The following is a 15,249-nucleotide window of genomic DNA, read 5'->3' as shown; positions in this document are numbered from 1 at the left end:
CTGCGTTTTGGTCCTCAATTCCCGACGACAACCGTTACATTCCCAGAAGAGTGGAATCTGTTATAAACTCAGCAAAAAAAGAAACATCCCTTTTTCAGGACCCTGTCTTTCCAAGATAATTCCTAAAAATACAAATAACTTCACAGATGTTCATTGTGAAGGGTTTAAACACTGTTTCCCATGCTTGTTCAATGAACCATAAACAATTAATAAACATGCACCTGTGGAACGGTCGTTAAGACACTAACAGTTTACAGACGGTGGGCAATTATAGTCACAGTTATGAAAACATAGGACACTAAAGAGACCTTTCTACTGACTGAAAAACACCAAAACAAAGATGCCTAGGGTCCTTGCTCATCTGCGTGAATGTGCCTTAGGCATGCTGCAAGGAGGCATGAGGACTGCAGATGTGACCAGGGCAATATATTGCAATGTCCGTACTGTGAGACGCCTAAGACAGCGCTACAGGGAGACAGGACGGACAGCTGATCGTCCTCACAGTGGCAGACCATGTGTAACAACACCTGCACAGGATCGGTACATCCGAACATCACACCTGCAGGACAGGTACAGGATGGCAACAACAACTGCCCAAGTTACACCAGGAATGCACAATCCCTCCATCAGTGCTCAGACTGTCCACAATAGGCTGAGAGAGGCTGGACTGAGGGCTTGTAGGCCTGTTGTAAGGCCTGTTGCCGGTGATGTCACCAGACATCACCGGCAACAACGTCGCCTATGGGCACAAACCCACCGTCACTGGACCAGACAGGACTGGCAAAAAGTGCTCTTCACTGACGAGTCACGGTTTTGTCTCACCAGGGGTGATGGTCGGATTTGCGTTTATCGTCAAAGGAATGAGCGTTACACCGAGGCCAGTGCTCTGGAGCGGGATCGATTTGGAGGTGGAGGGTCCGTCATGGTCTGGGGCGGTGTGTCACAGCATCATCGGAATGAGCTTGTTGTCATTGCAGGCAATCGCAACGCTGTGCGTTACAGGGAAGACATCCTCCTTCCTCATGTGGTACCCTTCCTGCAGGCTCATCCTGACATGACCCTCCAGCATGACAATGCAACCAGCCATACTGCTCGTTCTGTGATACAGTGAGAAGCTTCCTCTTGAGTGGACAGCTTGATGATAACCAGTCAATATTCAGGTCCCCAAGAAAGTAGACCTCTCTGTTTACATCACATACACTATTAAGCATTTCACACATGTTATTTAGATACTGACTGTTAGAACTTGATTGCCTATAGCAACACCCCAAAAGAAAAGGCTTTAGATGTGCCAAGTGAACCTGCAACCAAAACACTTCAATAACACTTGACATTTTCAGCCCTTTCCTGGGTAGCTTATCAGAGATACACAGTTGAAGTCGGAAGTTTACATACACTTAGGTTGGAGTCAATAAAACTCGTTTCTCAACCACTCCATAAATGTATTGTTGACAAACTATAGTTTTGGCAAGTCGTTAAGGACATCTACTTTGTGCATGACACAAGTAATTTTTCTACAATTGTTTACAGACAGATTATTTCACTTATAATTCAATGTATCACAATTCCAGTGGGTCAGAAGTTTACATAAACAAAGTTGACTGTGCCTTTAAACAGCTTGGAAAATTCCAGAAAATTATGTCATGGCTTTAGAAGCTTCTGAGTGGCTAATTGACATCATTTGAGTCAATTGGAGGTGTACCTGTGGATATATTTCAAGGTCTACCTTTAACCTCAGTGCCTCTTGCTTGACATCATGGGAAAATCAAAAGAAATCAGCCAAGACCACAGAAAAATAATTTTAGATCTCCACAAGTCTGGTTCATCCTTGGGAGCAATTTCCAAATGCCTGCAGGTACCACGTTAATCTCTACAAACAATAGTAAGCAAGTATAAACACCATGGGACCACGCAGCCGTCATACCGCTCAGGAAGGAGACGCATTCTGTCTCCAACAGATGAACGTACTTTGGTGCGAAAAGTGCAAATCAATCCCAGAACAACAGCAACGGACCTTGTGATGCTGGAGGAAACAGGTACAAAAGCATCTATATCCACAGTAAAACGAGTCCTATATCGACATAACCTGAAAGGCCGCTCAGCATGGAAGATGCAACTGCTCCAAAACCGCCATAAAAAAGCCAGACTACGGTTTGCAACTGCACATGGGGACAAAGATCTTACTTTTTGGAGAAATGTTCTCTGGTCTGATCAAACAAAAAAAAGGGGGAAGCTTGCAAGCCGAAGAACACCATCCCAACCGTGAAGCAGGGGGTGGCAGCATCATGTTGTGGGGGTGCTTTGCTGCAGGAGGGACTGGTGCACTTCACAAAATAGATGGCATCATGAGGAAAGAAAATTATGTGGATATATTGAGGCAACATCTCAAGACATCAGTCAGGAAGTTAAAGCTTGGTCGCAAATGGGTCTTCCAAATGGACAATGACCCCAAGCATACTTCCAAAGTTGTGGCAAAATGTCTTAAGGACAACAAAGTCAAGGTATTGGAGTGGCCATCACAAAGCCCTGACCTCAATCCTATAGAAAATGTGTGGGCAGAACTGAAAAAGTGTGTGCGAGCAAGGAGGCCTACACACCTGACTCAGTTACACCAGCTCTGTCATTAGGAATGGGCCAAAATTCACCCAACATATTGTGGGAAGCTTGTGGAAGGCTACCCGAAACGTTTGACCCAAGTTAAACAATTGAAAGGCAATGCTACCAAATACTAATTTAGTGTATGTAAACTTCTGACCCACTGGGAATGTGATGAAAGAAATAAAAGCTGAAATAAATCATTCTCTCTACTATTATTGACATTTCACATTCTGAAAATAAAGTGGTGATCCTAACTGACCTAAAACAGGGAATTTTTACAAGGATTAAATGTCAGGAACTGTGAAAAACTGAGTTTAAATGTATTTGGCTAAGGTGTATGTAAACTTCCGACTTCAACTGTACATAATATGGAAATGAGCAAACAAAGCACGAGAAAAAAATATACATTTTACATCTATTCATCCGTTGGTGTGTGTGTGTGCTGCGGGGTTGAAGCTACGAACCCATAGTTTTGGCTCTCTCATCTCTTCCAGGCTTTTGAGGGGGAGCAGGGACAATGAGCTTGTCATCGCAGATGTAAGCAAAGTCCCCACGCGCTCTGGTAGCTTTCATGTCTGGGATCAGTTCTTTCCTCTTCTGGCGCCCAGCTTCAGGATGGTCCTCGTTGAGGAAGATATACCTTCCTCTCACGTTTTTGGCTTTTTCCAGAACAGCTACCTAGTCAGCTCGGCCATTCTTTTTTTAGTTGACTCCACCAGTATTTTGACAAAATACTTGAAGCTATTTTTTGGTTGTAACAATTGCTTGTAGAACTATTTTTGTTTATTTAAAAGATCCCTCACCTGTGATTGACACCACTGTCCTTAACGGTACTCCCGCCGGCTTTGGTCTTTGTCATGGTAGCAATGTAGGTTACGCTGTTACTCCTCATAGTGCCAGAAAGTTCAGGTCGCAGGGAAGATTGAAAACAACAACGACAACAAACTGCAGGGATCTATACAGCCACAGGCCCGTGACAATCCACTGTCCCAGCCACAATGGCTAACTGTGTCGCGGGCTGCGTTCAAGCCCTCAAGAAAACCCTGCTAGGCTAGCTGCTACGCCAAACGGTTCCTCAGACCCGGCATTGGTAGGCAGGATCACTGGATAGATGATAGAGGTCCCAGCAACTGATGCCAATCGTGTCGCGGGATCCAAACTGAAGAGGTAGCTAACTAGTAACCAAACTTTTTCAATAGACTTTAAAAACTTTCCAAAACAACAAACCGAGCTCTCCCTTGTTCGGTGTGTGGTGGAAATTCAACACCAGGGACACCTGAAGTCAATATTAAACAAATCACTCTCTATTATCAGTTACCTGGAGAGGTTATAACAAACTCTGCACACTCAGTACAGGTCAGAAGTTCCTCCAGGGCGGTCCCTTGAGTTATATTATATTCTGTTTACACAGACAAGCTATATTTGCTTGATTTACATTATTAATTATTCATCATTAACATTGGTTCCTGCATGACTGACCAATACCTCACAAGGCTTCATCTCTCCAAGCTGAGACCTTGAAACTGAGATTCCCTGTTTGGTTCCCAGACCAATGTTCTTGGTATACTGCCAAATTGCTTATACAGTGATTGTGAGGATTCCTCCCATGTGCAATCAATCAGTCACTTGCATGAACCCAGCCAAGTTGGTTGTTAGAAAAGCAGCATTTATGCTAAACATATGATCTGTGTACAATCTGATACACAAAGACATTTTCCCTCACACACTTTCAACAGGAAGTGAACAGCGATGACAGAAACGGGGAGGCTTTCACAGAAGAAGGGAGACATACTTTTGGTCATGTAGTTAAGGGAGCTAGCTTTCAATAATGTATGAATATGACCCGACTAGCTAAAATACCTGCTAGCTAATGTTAGCTCGCTAGCATTTGAGGGCTGATAACCAAACAACATGACTGCCTCTGTTCTCATGAAAGTTTGTGTAGTGCAAAAATAAATTAAGGATCCAGCTATGGTGGTACTTCCTGTCATATCTGGTTACTGCAGTGCTGCTTGTCCATGTGCTAGCTAACCTCAACAAACTCAGGCAGGCTAAAAGGAACAAACCCAGACATGTCAGCATTCAGCAGTGATCAGCTAGCTGGTGGTTGCATACAGTAGTAACAGCGTCACCAGCCCAAATCTAATCAGGCTAGCCCCAGTTGTGAAACTTGTCTGCGCTGGCCCGGGTTTCCTCCGACCCAACTGGAATTTTGCCCTGACTTAAAGTGCCAATGGAAACGGTGTGTGTGTGTGTGTGTGTGTGGTGTGTGTGGTGGTGTGTGTGTGTGTGTGTGTGTGTGTGTGTGTGTGTGTGTGTGTGTGTGTGTGTGTGTGTGTTGTGTGTGTGTGGTGTGTGGTGTGTGGTGTGTGTGTGTGTGTGTGTGTTCCCAGGTGTCTCTGGGTCTGGCTGCGTCTCCTCTGACCAACCTGGAGGCTGTCCGGCTGTTCTGTCGCTGCGCTGCGTTGGGCGTAACCGTTGGTTACCTTTACACCTTGTCCTTCTACGCCACCTGTCTGGTTGCCACGGGTTACCTGGAGACAGGGTACAGACACGGGTGTTTCTGTCGCCGAGTCCCCAAGAAGGGAGCGCTGGACACCAAGCCACGCTGGTACCGCTGTCTCATGTACACACACTACCAGGACGAGACACACTCACAAACTCACTCACACACACCCAACTCTACACACACACACACGCCTAATGCTGCGCATGCCTACACACATACAGCGAATCCTGCACACACACACGCTCACACACACACTCCCAACACTACACACACACATGATCATACACCTAACACTACGCACGCTCACACACACACTCCCAACACTACACACACACATGCTCACACACACGTTCCAAATACGCACACCCCAACCACCATCTCTGAACTGCGACCCCAGGACTCACACTTGTTGCTAGGCTGCGTGCAGCGTTGCTATGGAGACTGGATCACCAACACCTATGTGAAGCCCTTCATGGTTCTGCTCTACCTCGTATACATCTCCTTTGGCCTGATGGGCTTCCTACAGGTAACACACACACACACACACACACACACACACACACACACACACACACAAACTACTAATCCACTGACTACTAACTCTACTAACTCTACTGGCTACTAACTCCAATGACTACTAACTCTACTGACTACTAACTCCACTGACTACTAATTCTACTAACTCTACTGGCTACTAACTCCACTGACTACTAATTCTACTAACTCTACTGGCTACTAACTCCACTGACTACTAATTCTACTAACTCTACTGGCTACTAACTCCACTGACTACTAATTCTACTAACTCTACTGGCTACTAACTCTACTGACTACTAACTCTATTGACTACTAACTCTACTGACTACTAACTCTATTGACTACTAACTCTACTGACTACTAACTCCACTGGCTACTAACTCCACTGGCTACTAACTCTACTGACTACTAACTCTACTGACTACTAACTCTATTGACTACTAATTCTACTAACTCTACTGACTACTAACTCTACTGGCTACTAACTCTACTGACTACTAACTCTACTGACTACTAACTCCACTGACTACTAACTCTACTAACTCTACTGACTACTAACTCTACTGAATACTAACTCTACTGACTACTAACTCTACTAACTCTACTAACTCTACTGACTACTAACTCTATTGACTACTAACTCTACTAACTCTACTGACTACTAACTCTACTGGCTACTAACTCTACTGACTACTAATTCCACTGACTACTAACTCTACTGACTACTAACTCTACTGACTACTAACTCTACTGACTACTAACTCCACTGAGTACTAACTCCATTGACTACTAACTCCATTGACTACTAACTCTACTGACTACTAACTCCACTGACTACTAACTCTACTGACTACTAATTCTACTAACTCTACTGACTATTAACTCTACTAACTCCACTTACTACTAACTCTACTGACTACTAACTCTACTGACTACTAAATCTACTGACTACTAACTCTACTAACTCCACTGGCTACTAACTCCACTGGCTACTAACTCCACTTACTACTAACTCTACTGACTACTAATTCTACTGACTACTAACTCTACTAACTCTACTGGCTACTAACTCCACTGACTACTAACTCTACTGACTACTAACTCCACTGACTACTAACTCTACTGACTACTAATTCTACTAACTACTGACTACTAACTCTACTGACTACTAACTCTACTGACTACTAACTCCACTGACTACTAACTCCACTGACTACTAACTCTACTGACTACTAACTCCACTGACTACTAATTCTACTGACTACTAATTCCACTGACTACTAATTCCACTGACTACTAACTCTACTGGCTACTAACTCTACTGACTCTACTGACTACTAACTCTACTGACTACTAACTCTACTGACTACTAACTCTACTGGCTACTAACTCCACTGACTACTAACTCTACTGACTACTAACTCTACTGACTACTAACTCTACTAACTCTATTGACTACTAACTCTACCGACTACTAACTCTACTAACTCTACTGGCTACTAACTCCAATGACTACTAACTCTACTGACTACTAACTCTACTGACTACTAACTCTACTGACTACTAACTCTGCTGACTACTAACTCTACTGACTACTAACTCTACTAACTCCACTGACTACTAACTCCATTGACTACTAACTCTGCTGACTACTAACTCCACTGACTACTAACTCCATTGACTACTAACTCTGCTGACTACTAACTCTACTGACTACTAATTCCACTGACTACTAACTCTACTGACTACTAACTCTACTGACTACTAACTCTACTGACTACTAACTCCACTGAGTACTAACTCCATTGACTACTAACTCCATTGACTACTAACTCTACTGACTACTAACTCTACTGACTACTAACTCCACTGACTACTAACTCTACTGACTACTAATTCTACTAACTCTACTGACTATTAACTCTACTAACTCCACTTACTACTAACTCTACTGACTACTAACTCTACTGACTACTAAATCTACTGACTACTAACTCTACTAACTCCACTGGCTACTAACTCCACTTACTACTAACTCTACTGACTACTAATTCTACTGACTACTAACTCTACTAACTCTACTGGCTACTAACTCCACTGACTACTAACTCTACTGACTACTAACTCCACTGACTACTAACTCTACTGACTACTAATTCTACTAACTACTGACTACTAACTCTACTGACTACTAACTCTACTGACTACTAACTCCACTGACTACTAACTCTACTGACTACTAACTCTACTGACTACTAACTCCACTGACTACTAACTCTACTCCGACTACTAATTCCACTGACTACTAATTCCACTGACTACTAATTCCACTGACTACTAACGTCTACTCGGCTACCAACTCTACTGACTCAACTGACTACTAACTCTACTGACTACTAATTCTACTAACTCCACTTACTACTAACTCTACTGACTACTAACTCTACTGACTACTAACTCCACTGACTCCACTGGCTACTAACTCCACTGACTACTAACTCTACTGACTACTAATTCTACTAACTCCACTGACTACTAACTCCCTGACTCCCCGACTACTAACTCTACTAACTCTACTGGTTACTAACTCCACTGACTACTAACTCTACTGACTACTAACTCCACTGACTACTAACTCTACTGACTACTAACTCCACTGACTACTAACTCCACTGACTACTAACTCCACTGACTACTAATTCTACTAACTCTACTGGCTACTAACTCTACTGACTACTAACTCTATTGACTACTAACTCCACTGACTACTAACTCCTGACTCCCCGACTACTAACTCCACTGACAACTAATTCTAGTAACTCTACTGACTACTAACTCTCCTGACTACTTACTAACTCTACTAACTCTACTGGCTACTAACTCTACTGAATACTAACTCTACTGACTACTAACTCTACTGACTACTAACTCTACTAACTCCACTGACTACTAATGTTAATAATTCTACTAACTCTAAGCCCTAACAGTTATAGAATATATCTGATATATGACATCATGTGTGTTGCAGGTGAGCCAGGGCTCGGAGCCCAGTTCTCTGGTTGCTATGGATACAGGGACATTGCTGTATGCTCGCGCCCAGCAGCGCTACTTCTCCTCCTATTCTCCTGTGATTGGCTTCTATGTCTATGAGAGCGCCCCCTATTGGAACACCTCGGTACAGCGAGACCTGCTGGAGTACGCTAAAGGTACTGACCTCCAACCCTAACTCTAACCCGAACCCTGCTGGAGTAGCTAAAGGTACTGACCTCTGAACTCCAACCCTAACTCTAACCCGAACCCTGCTGGAGTAGCTAAAGGCACTGACCTCTGAACTCCAACCCTAACTCTAACCCTAACCCTGCTGGAGTAGCTAAAGGCACTGACCTCTGAACTCCAACCCTAACTCTAACCCGAACCCTGCTGGAGTAGCTAAAGGTACTGACCTCTGAACTCCAACCCTAACTCTAACCCTAACCCTGCTAGAGTAGCTAAAGGTACTGACCTCTGAACTCCAACCCTAACTCTAACCCTAACCCTGCTAGAGTAGCTAAAGGTACTGACCTCTGAACTCCAACCCTAACTCTAACCCTAACCCTGCTAGAGTAGCTAAAGGCACTGACCTCTGACCTTTAACCCTAACCGCAGGTTTTCAAAACTTGGTTCTGGTGCCCCCCCTGTGTGCACGTTTGGTTTTTTGCCCCCAGCACTACACAGCTGATTCAAATGATCAACTCATCATCCATCTTTCATTATTTGAATCAGCTGTGTAGAGCTAGAGCACGTGCACCCAGGGGGGCCCCAGGACCGAGTTTGGAAAACACTACCCTAAAACTAACCCTGCTTGAGCACGCTAAAGGTGTACTGAGCTCTGACCCTGACGGAGAACCTTAAAAGTACTAACCCTAAAGGCCATGATACACTGGCAATTTGTTGTGGCAATATTACCAGGCAATGTTGCTGGCAACGAGATGGGGTATGAGACAGCGGAGCAGTGATGGGCAACAAGTAACATGGACATGAAGAATAGATTTCATATAAAGCATAGATCAATTTAATGAAATGTCCCATATATTAATGTACGCCTTCAGGAAGTATTCACACCCCTGGACTTATCACACATTGTGTTACAGCCTCAATTCAAAGTGGATTAAATTTATAAAAAATCTCACCCATCTAAACACAATACCCCATAATGAAAAAGTGAAACATGTTTTTAGACAATTTAGCAAATTTATTGAAAATGAAATACAGAAATATCAAATGTACATATGTATTCAAACCCCTTTGCTCTGCAACTCAGGGGTATCCAATTTCCTTTGACCATCCATGAGATGGTCAACTACAACTTGATTGGAGCCCACCTGTGGCCAATTCAACTGTTTGGACATGATTTAGAAAGACACACATCTGTCTGTATAAGGTCCCACAGTTGACAGTGCAGAAACTATACCATGAAGTCCAAGGAACTGTCCGTAGATCTCTGAGATTGAATTGTGATGTGACATATATTTGGGGAATGGTATAAAACAATTTCTAGTGTTGAAAGTTTCCAAGAGCATAGTGGTCTCCATCATTGGGAAACTACCTAGACTCTGCCTAGAGCTGGCCGTCCGACCAAACTGGGCAAGAAGGGAGGTTACCAAGCACCCAATGACCACACTGACGTAACTACAGAGCTTATTGGCTGAGATGGGAGAACCTGCCAGAAGGACAACAATCTCTACAGCTCTTCACCAATCAGTCCTTTATGGTAGAGTGGCCAGACGGAACTATTTGGCCTGATTGGTGGAGTGCTCCATCTCCACAGAGGAACTCTAGAGCTCTGTCAGAGTGACCATCGGGTTCTTGGTCGCCACTGTGATTTTGGGGTCCATCAATGCTGCAGGCGTTTTTTGCTACCCTTCCCCAGATCTGTGCCTCGACACAATCCTGTCTCGGAGCTCTACGGGCAATTCCTTCGACGTCATGGCTTTGTTTTTGCACAGTCAATTGAATTTACCACAGGTGGACTCCAATCAAGTTGTAGAAACATCTCAAGGATGATCCATGGAAACAGGATGCACCTGAGCTCAATTTCTAGTCTCATAGCAAAGGTTTTCAATTTTGAATACATTTGCTGAAATTTCTAAAAACCTGTTTTCGCTTTTTCATTATGGGTTATTGTGTGTAGATTGAAGAGGAATTTATTGGATTTTATACATTTTAGAATAAGGCTGTAATGTAACAAAATGTGGAAAAAGTCAAAGGGTCTGAAAACTTTCCAAACGCGCTGAATGTGGTTGCTTCAAGTTGTGCGTTTACAGTCTTTTATGTATTGCCTTGGTATTTCCCTCCAATTCCAATGGTAGTGTGTTTATAGTCTTTTATGTATTGCCTTGGTATTTCCCTCCAATTCCAATGGTAGTGTGTTTATAGTCTTTTATGTATTGCCTTGGTATTTCCCTCCAATTCCAATGGTAGTGTGTTTATAGTTTGTTCAAAAGCTTACAGAAACCAAAAATATAGACCTGTCCCATTTTTGAAAAATTCTAATCAAAAGCCTAAACAACATTAAACAACATCTTGTTTTAAACAGGCTGTGTCTAAACACACTCACAGTGTATAATATTAAAACAATACAGTCTATGAAGGGTTTTACACACATCCAAACATTTCACAGTAGCTGGCAAAGATCCAATATAAAGAGAGAGAGAGAGAGATGTCCAGTGTTTTACTGCTCCTTATTAGGCCTGTTTTATAAACCTAATCAGAACCATCGATCAGATCAGATTCACACATCTCCATATGTCGCATTGCAAGCCCTCCACGGATGATGTCACCGGTAAACCAGGAAGGTGAATTATTCTAATAAGTTTGATTGTAATAAAATTTAACAAAAAACAAGCAATCCATTTTTATTAAACAACAACAACAGCAATGAATACATGTAAAATGTAATGATATCATACAATCGCAAGGGTAAAAATGATATGCATTGCTGTGGAACCAGCCTTCATTATAGTAGGCCTAAGGAAGGGCTTGTGTTTTGAACATATGAAACGGAAAACAATCCATTTTTACAGGTTACAGATAACTACTAACCACGAGGTTGACCGGTATTCCCCGAGGTTCTCTGGGTTCATGATGGGCATGGACAGGTAGCCTACATCATGGAGGGGATTTACAGGCATCCAAAACGGGACCTGCGTGGCTAAAATAATGTGGGCCTAATAAAGCTTAGGTGATTAAGATTTATTTCCAAGTGGTCTCAGGAGCCAAAACCTTTATCGACAGTCTTGACTACTTCGCATTGGGCAGGCAAACAAATCAACTTCATTGAGAGGAGGGGAGGCAATGCTTGGTTTTGAACCAAATAAAATAAAATGAGGAAAAACATTTGTTTTTTTATGTTTCTAAATAGGCAGTATACAGGCACCAAAAGCACTTTAGGCTGCTGTTGTCCCATGTTCATATGGGCAGTGTGCGTCACCGAGTTTCCACTGTCAGAATTCATGACATAACCAACTGCGTTACCACTAAAACCAGCTTTTGGTTGTTCTTAACCTCTTATGGCTAGGGGGCAGTATTTTCACGGCTGGATAAAAAACGTACCCGATTTAATCTGGTTACTAATCCTACCCAGTAACTAGAATATGCATATACTTATTATATATGGATAGAAAACACCCTAAAGTTTCTAAAACTGTTTGAATGGTGTCTGTGAGTATAACAGAACTCAAATGGCAGGTCAAAACCTGATAGATTCCTTTACAGGAAGTGGCCTGTCTGACCATTTCTGGAACTTCTTTGCCATCTCTATCTTTTACTAAGGATCTCTGCTCTAACGTGACACTTCCTACGTCGTCCATAGGCGCTCAGAGCCCGGGAAAAACCTGAATGTCGTCATCCCAGCCCCAGGCTGAAACAAATTATCGCCTTTCTCAAGTGGCCGATCGAGGGACTGTGGGCTTAGGCGCGTGACCTGGCCGCCCCCGTCTTTGTGATTTTTTCCTCTGTTTGCCGAAAAGGAGATTCCCGGTCGGAATATTATCGCTTTTCTACGAGAAAAATGGCATAAAAATTGATTTTAAACAGCGGTTGACATGCTTCGAAGTACGGTAATGGAATATTTAGAATTTTTTTGTCACGAATTGCGCCATGCGCACGACCCTTCTTTACCATTTCGGATAGTGTCTGGAACGCACGAACAAAACGCCGCTATTCGGATATAACGATGGATTATTTTGGACCAAACCAACATTTGTTATTGAAGTAGCAGTCCTGGGAGTGCATTCTGACGAAGACAACAAAGGTAATGAAACTTTTGTAATAGTAAATCGGAGTTTGATCAGGGCTAAACTTGGTCGGTGTCTAAATGGCTAGCCGTGATGGCTGGGCTATCTACTGAGAATATTGCAAAATGTGCTTTCACCGAAAAGCTATTTTAAAATCGGACATATCGAGTGCATAGAGGAGTTCTGTATCTATAATTCTTAAAATAATTGTTATGTTTTTTTGTGAACGTTTATCGTGAGTAATTTAGTAAATTCACCGGATGTTTGCGGGGGTATGCTAGTTCTGAACGTCACATGCTAATGTAAAAAGCAGTTTTTTGATATAAATATGAACTTGATTGAACAAAACATGCATGCATTGTATAACATAATGTCCTAGGGATGTCATCTGATGAAGATCATCAAAGGTTAGTGTTGCATTTAGCTGTGGTTTTGTTTTTTGTGACATTATATGCTAGCTTGAAAAATGGGTGTCTGATTATTTCTGGCTTGGTACTCTGCTGACATAATCTAATGTTTTGCTTTCGCTGTAAAGCCTTTTTGAAATCGGACAGTGTGGTTAGATAAAGGAGAGTCTTGTCTTTAAAATGCTGTGAAATAGTCATATGTTTGAAAAATTGAAGTTTTTGTATTTTTGAGGAATTTGTCATTCGCGCCACGCCCATCATTGGATATTGGAGCAGGTGTTCCGCTAGCGGAACGTCTAGATGTAAGAGGTTAAATATCCCCATCAGCGCTGCCTGAAATTAGCACTTTGGATGATGTTTTTAAGGACACACATCAAATATTTCCATCCCACCGATGAGAGCACAAGCGAGCTAATATAAGACAGGTAAGTTACCGAACCTGGCGTTGGGGTTGGAAAATGACAGGGCGCCAGCTTTTACATGACAAAATTGCAAACTAACGTGCGTTTGACACTTTGCCCCTTAAAGCCCAGATTTCAATCGCATTGAAAATCTGTGGAAAGTTTTGACGATTGCTATTCACCACCACTCCACATCTAACTTAACGGAACTAACCCTAACCCTAACCCTAACCCTAACCCTTAACGGAACTAACCCTAACCCTAACCCTAACCCTTAACGGAACTGCAAGGAAGAGTGGGAGAATATTCCCAAATCCAGATGTGCAAAGCTGATACAGACATACCCAAGACGACTCAGAGCTGATACAGACATACCCAAGATGACTCAGAGCTGATACAGACATACCCAAGACGACTCAGAGCTGATACAGACATACCCAAGACGACTCAGAGCTGATACAGACATACCCAAGACGACTCAGAGCTGATACAGACATACCCAAGACGACTCAGAGCTGATACAGACATACCCAAGACGACTCAGAGCTGATACAGACATACCCAAGACGACTCAGAGCTGATACAGACATAGCCAAGACAGCTCAGAGCTGATACAGACATACCCAAGACGACTCAGAGCTGATACAGACATACCCAAGACGACTCAGAGCTGATACAGACATACCCAAGACAACTCAGAGCTGATACAGACATACCCAAGACGACTCAGAGCTGATACAGACATACCCAGGACGACTCAGAGCTGATACAGACATACCCAGGACGACTCAGAGCTGATACAGACATACCCAAGACGACTCAGAGCTGATACAGACATACCCAAGACGACTCAGAGCTGATACAGACATACCCAGGATGACTCAGAGCTGATACAGACATACCCAAGACAGCTCAGAGCTGATACAGACATACCCAAGACGACTCAGAGCTGATACAGACATACCCAAGACGACTCAGAGCTGATACAGACATACCCAAGACGACTCAGAGCTGATACAGACATACCCAAGACGACTCAGAGCTATAATCTCCACCAAAGGTGCTTCTAGAAAGTATTGATTCAGGGGTGTGAATACTTAGATAAATTAGATTTCTGTATTTAATCTATTTTGTGTTTAGCCTTTTTCGCACATCATGTCCAAATCATCCAATAGTATCTGCAATTGATTGTGAAGCTCAACAAAGTCACTTATAGATGTTTTGTACATGATGTGGGAAAAATGCTAATATTGATCCCATGACTTGAATGGGATTTGTGCCACAAATGCTAAAACGTTAGCATGTGGAAACAGTGCCAGGGAAACTAACTAAACCAAAGCATTGACTGCTGTCATACCTTCCATAGACTGCTTACAGGGTAAGTAAATCAGTATGTCATTTTGTAGTTTGGGTGAAATATCCCTTTAATATAGGCTTCGATTAGCAGGCTGATCGTTTAGCAGGCTGATCGATTAGCAGGCTGATCGTGTAGCAGGCTGATCGATTAGCATGCTGATCGTTTA

At 42.8% G+C, this 15,249-nt stretch overlaps 1 protein-coding gene across 1 annotated transcript in view; it reads left to right on the top strand.

Annotated features, from left to right (window-relative positions):
• The window catches only part of ptchd1 (patched domain containing 1), a 65,439-nt gene that overhangs the window by 46,184 nt on the left and 4,006 nt on the right, over positions 1 to 15,249 (top strand). The window contains exons 9-10 of the mRNA XM_045710973.2: positions 4,992 to 5,633; positions 8,673 to 8,850. Coding sequence (XP_045566929.1) covers positions 4,992 to 5,633; positions 8,673 to 8,850 — 820 coding nt within the window. The remainder of the gene's footprint in view (positions 1 to 4,991; positions 5,634 to 8,672; positions 8,851 to 15,249) is intronic.

Source organism: Salmo salar, chromosome 29, assembly GCF_965601325.2.
Source record: "Salmo salar chromosome 29, fSalSal1, whole genome shotgun sequence".
NCBI classification, from domain to species: domain Eukaryota; kingdom Metazoa; phylum Chordata; class Actinopteri; order Salmoniformes; family Salmonidae; genus Salmo; species Salmo salar.
This window is presented reverse-complemented; position numbering and strand designations above follow the sequence as displayed.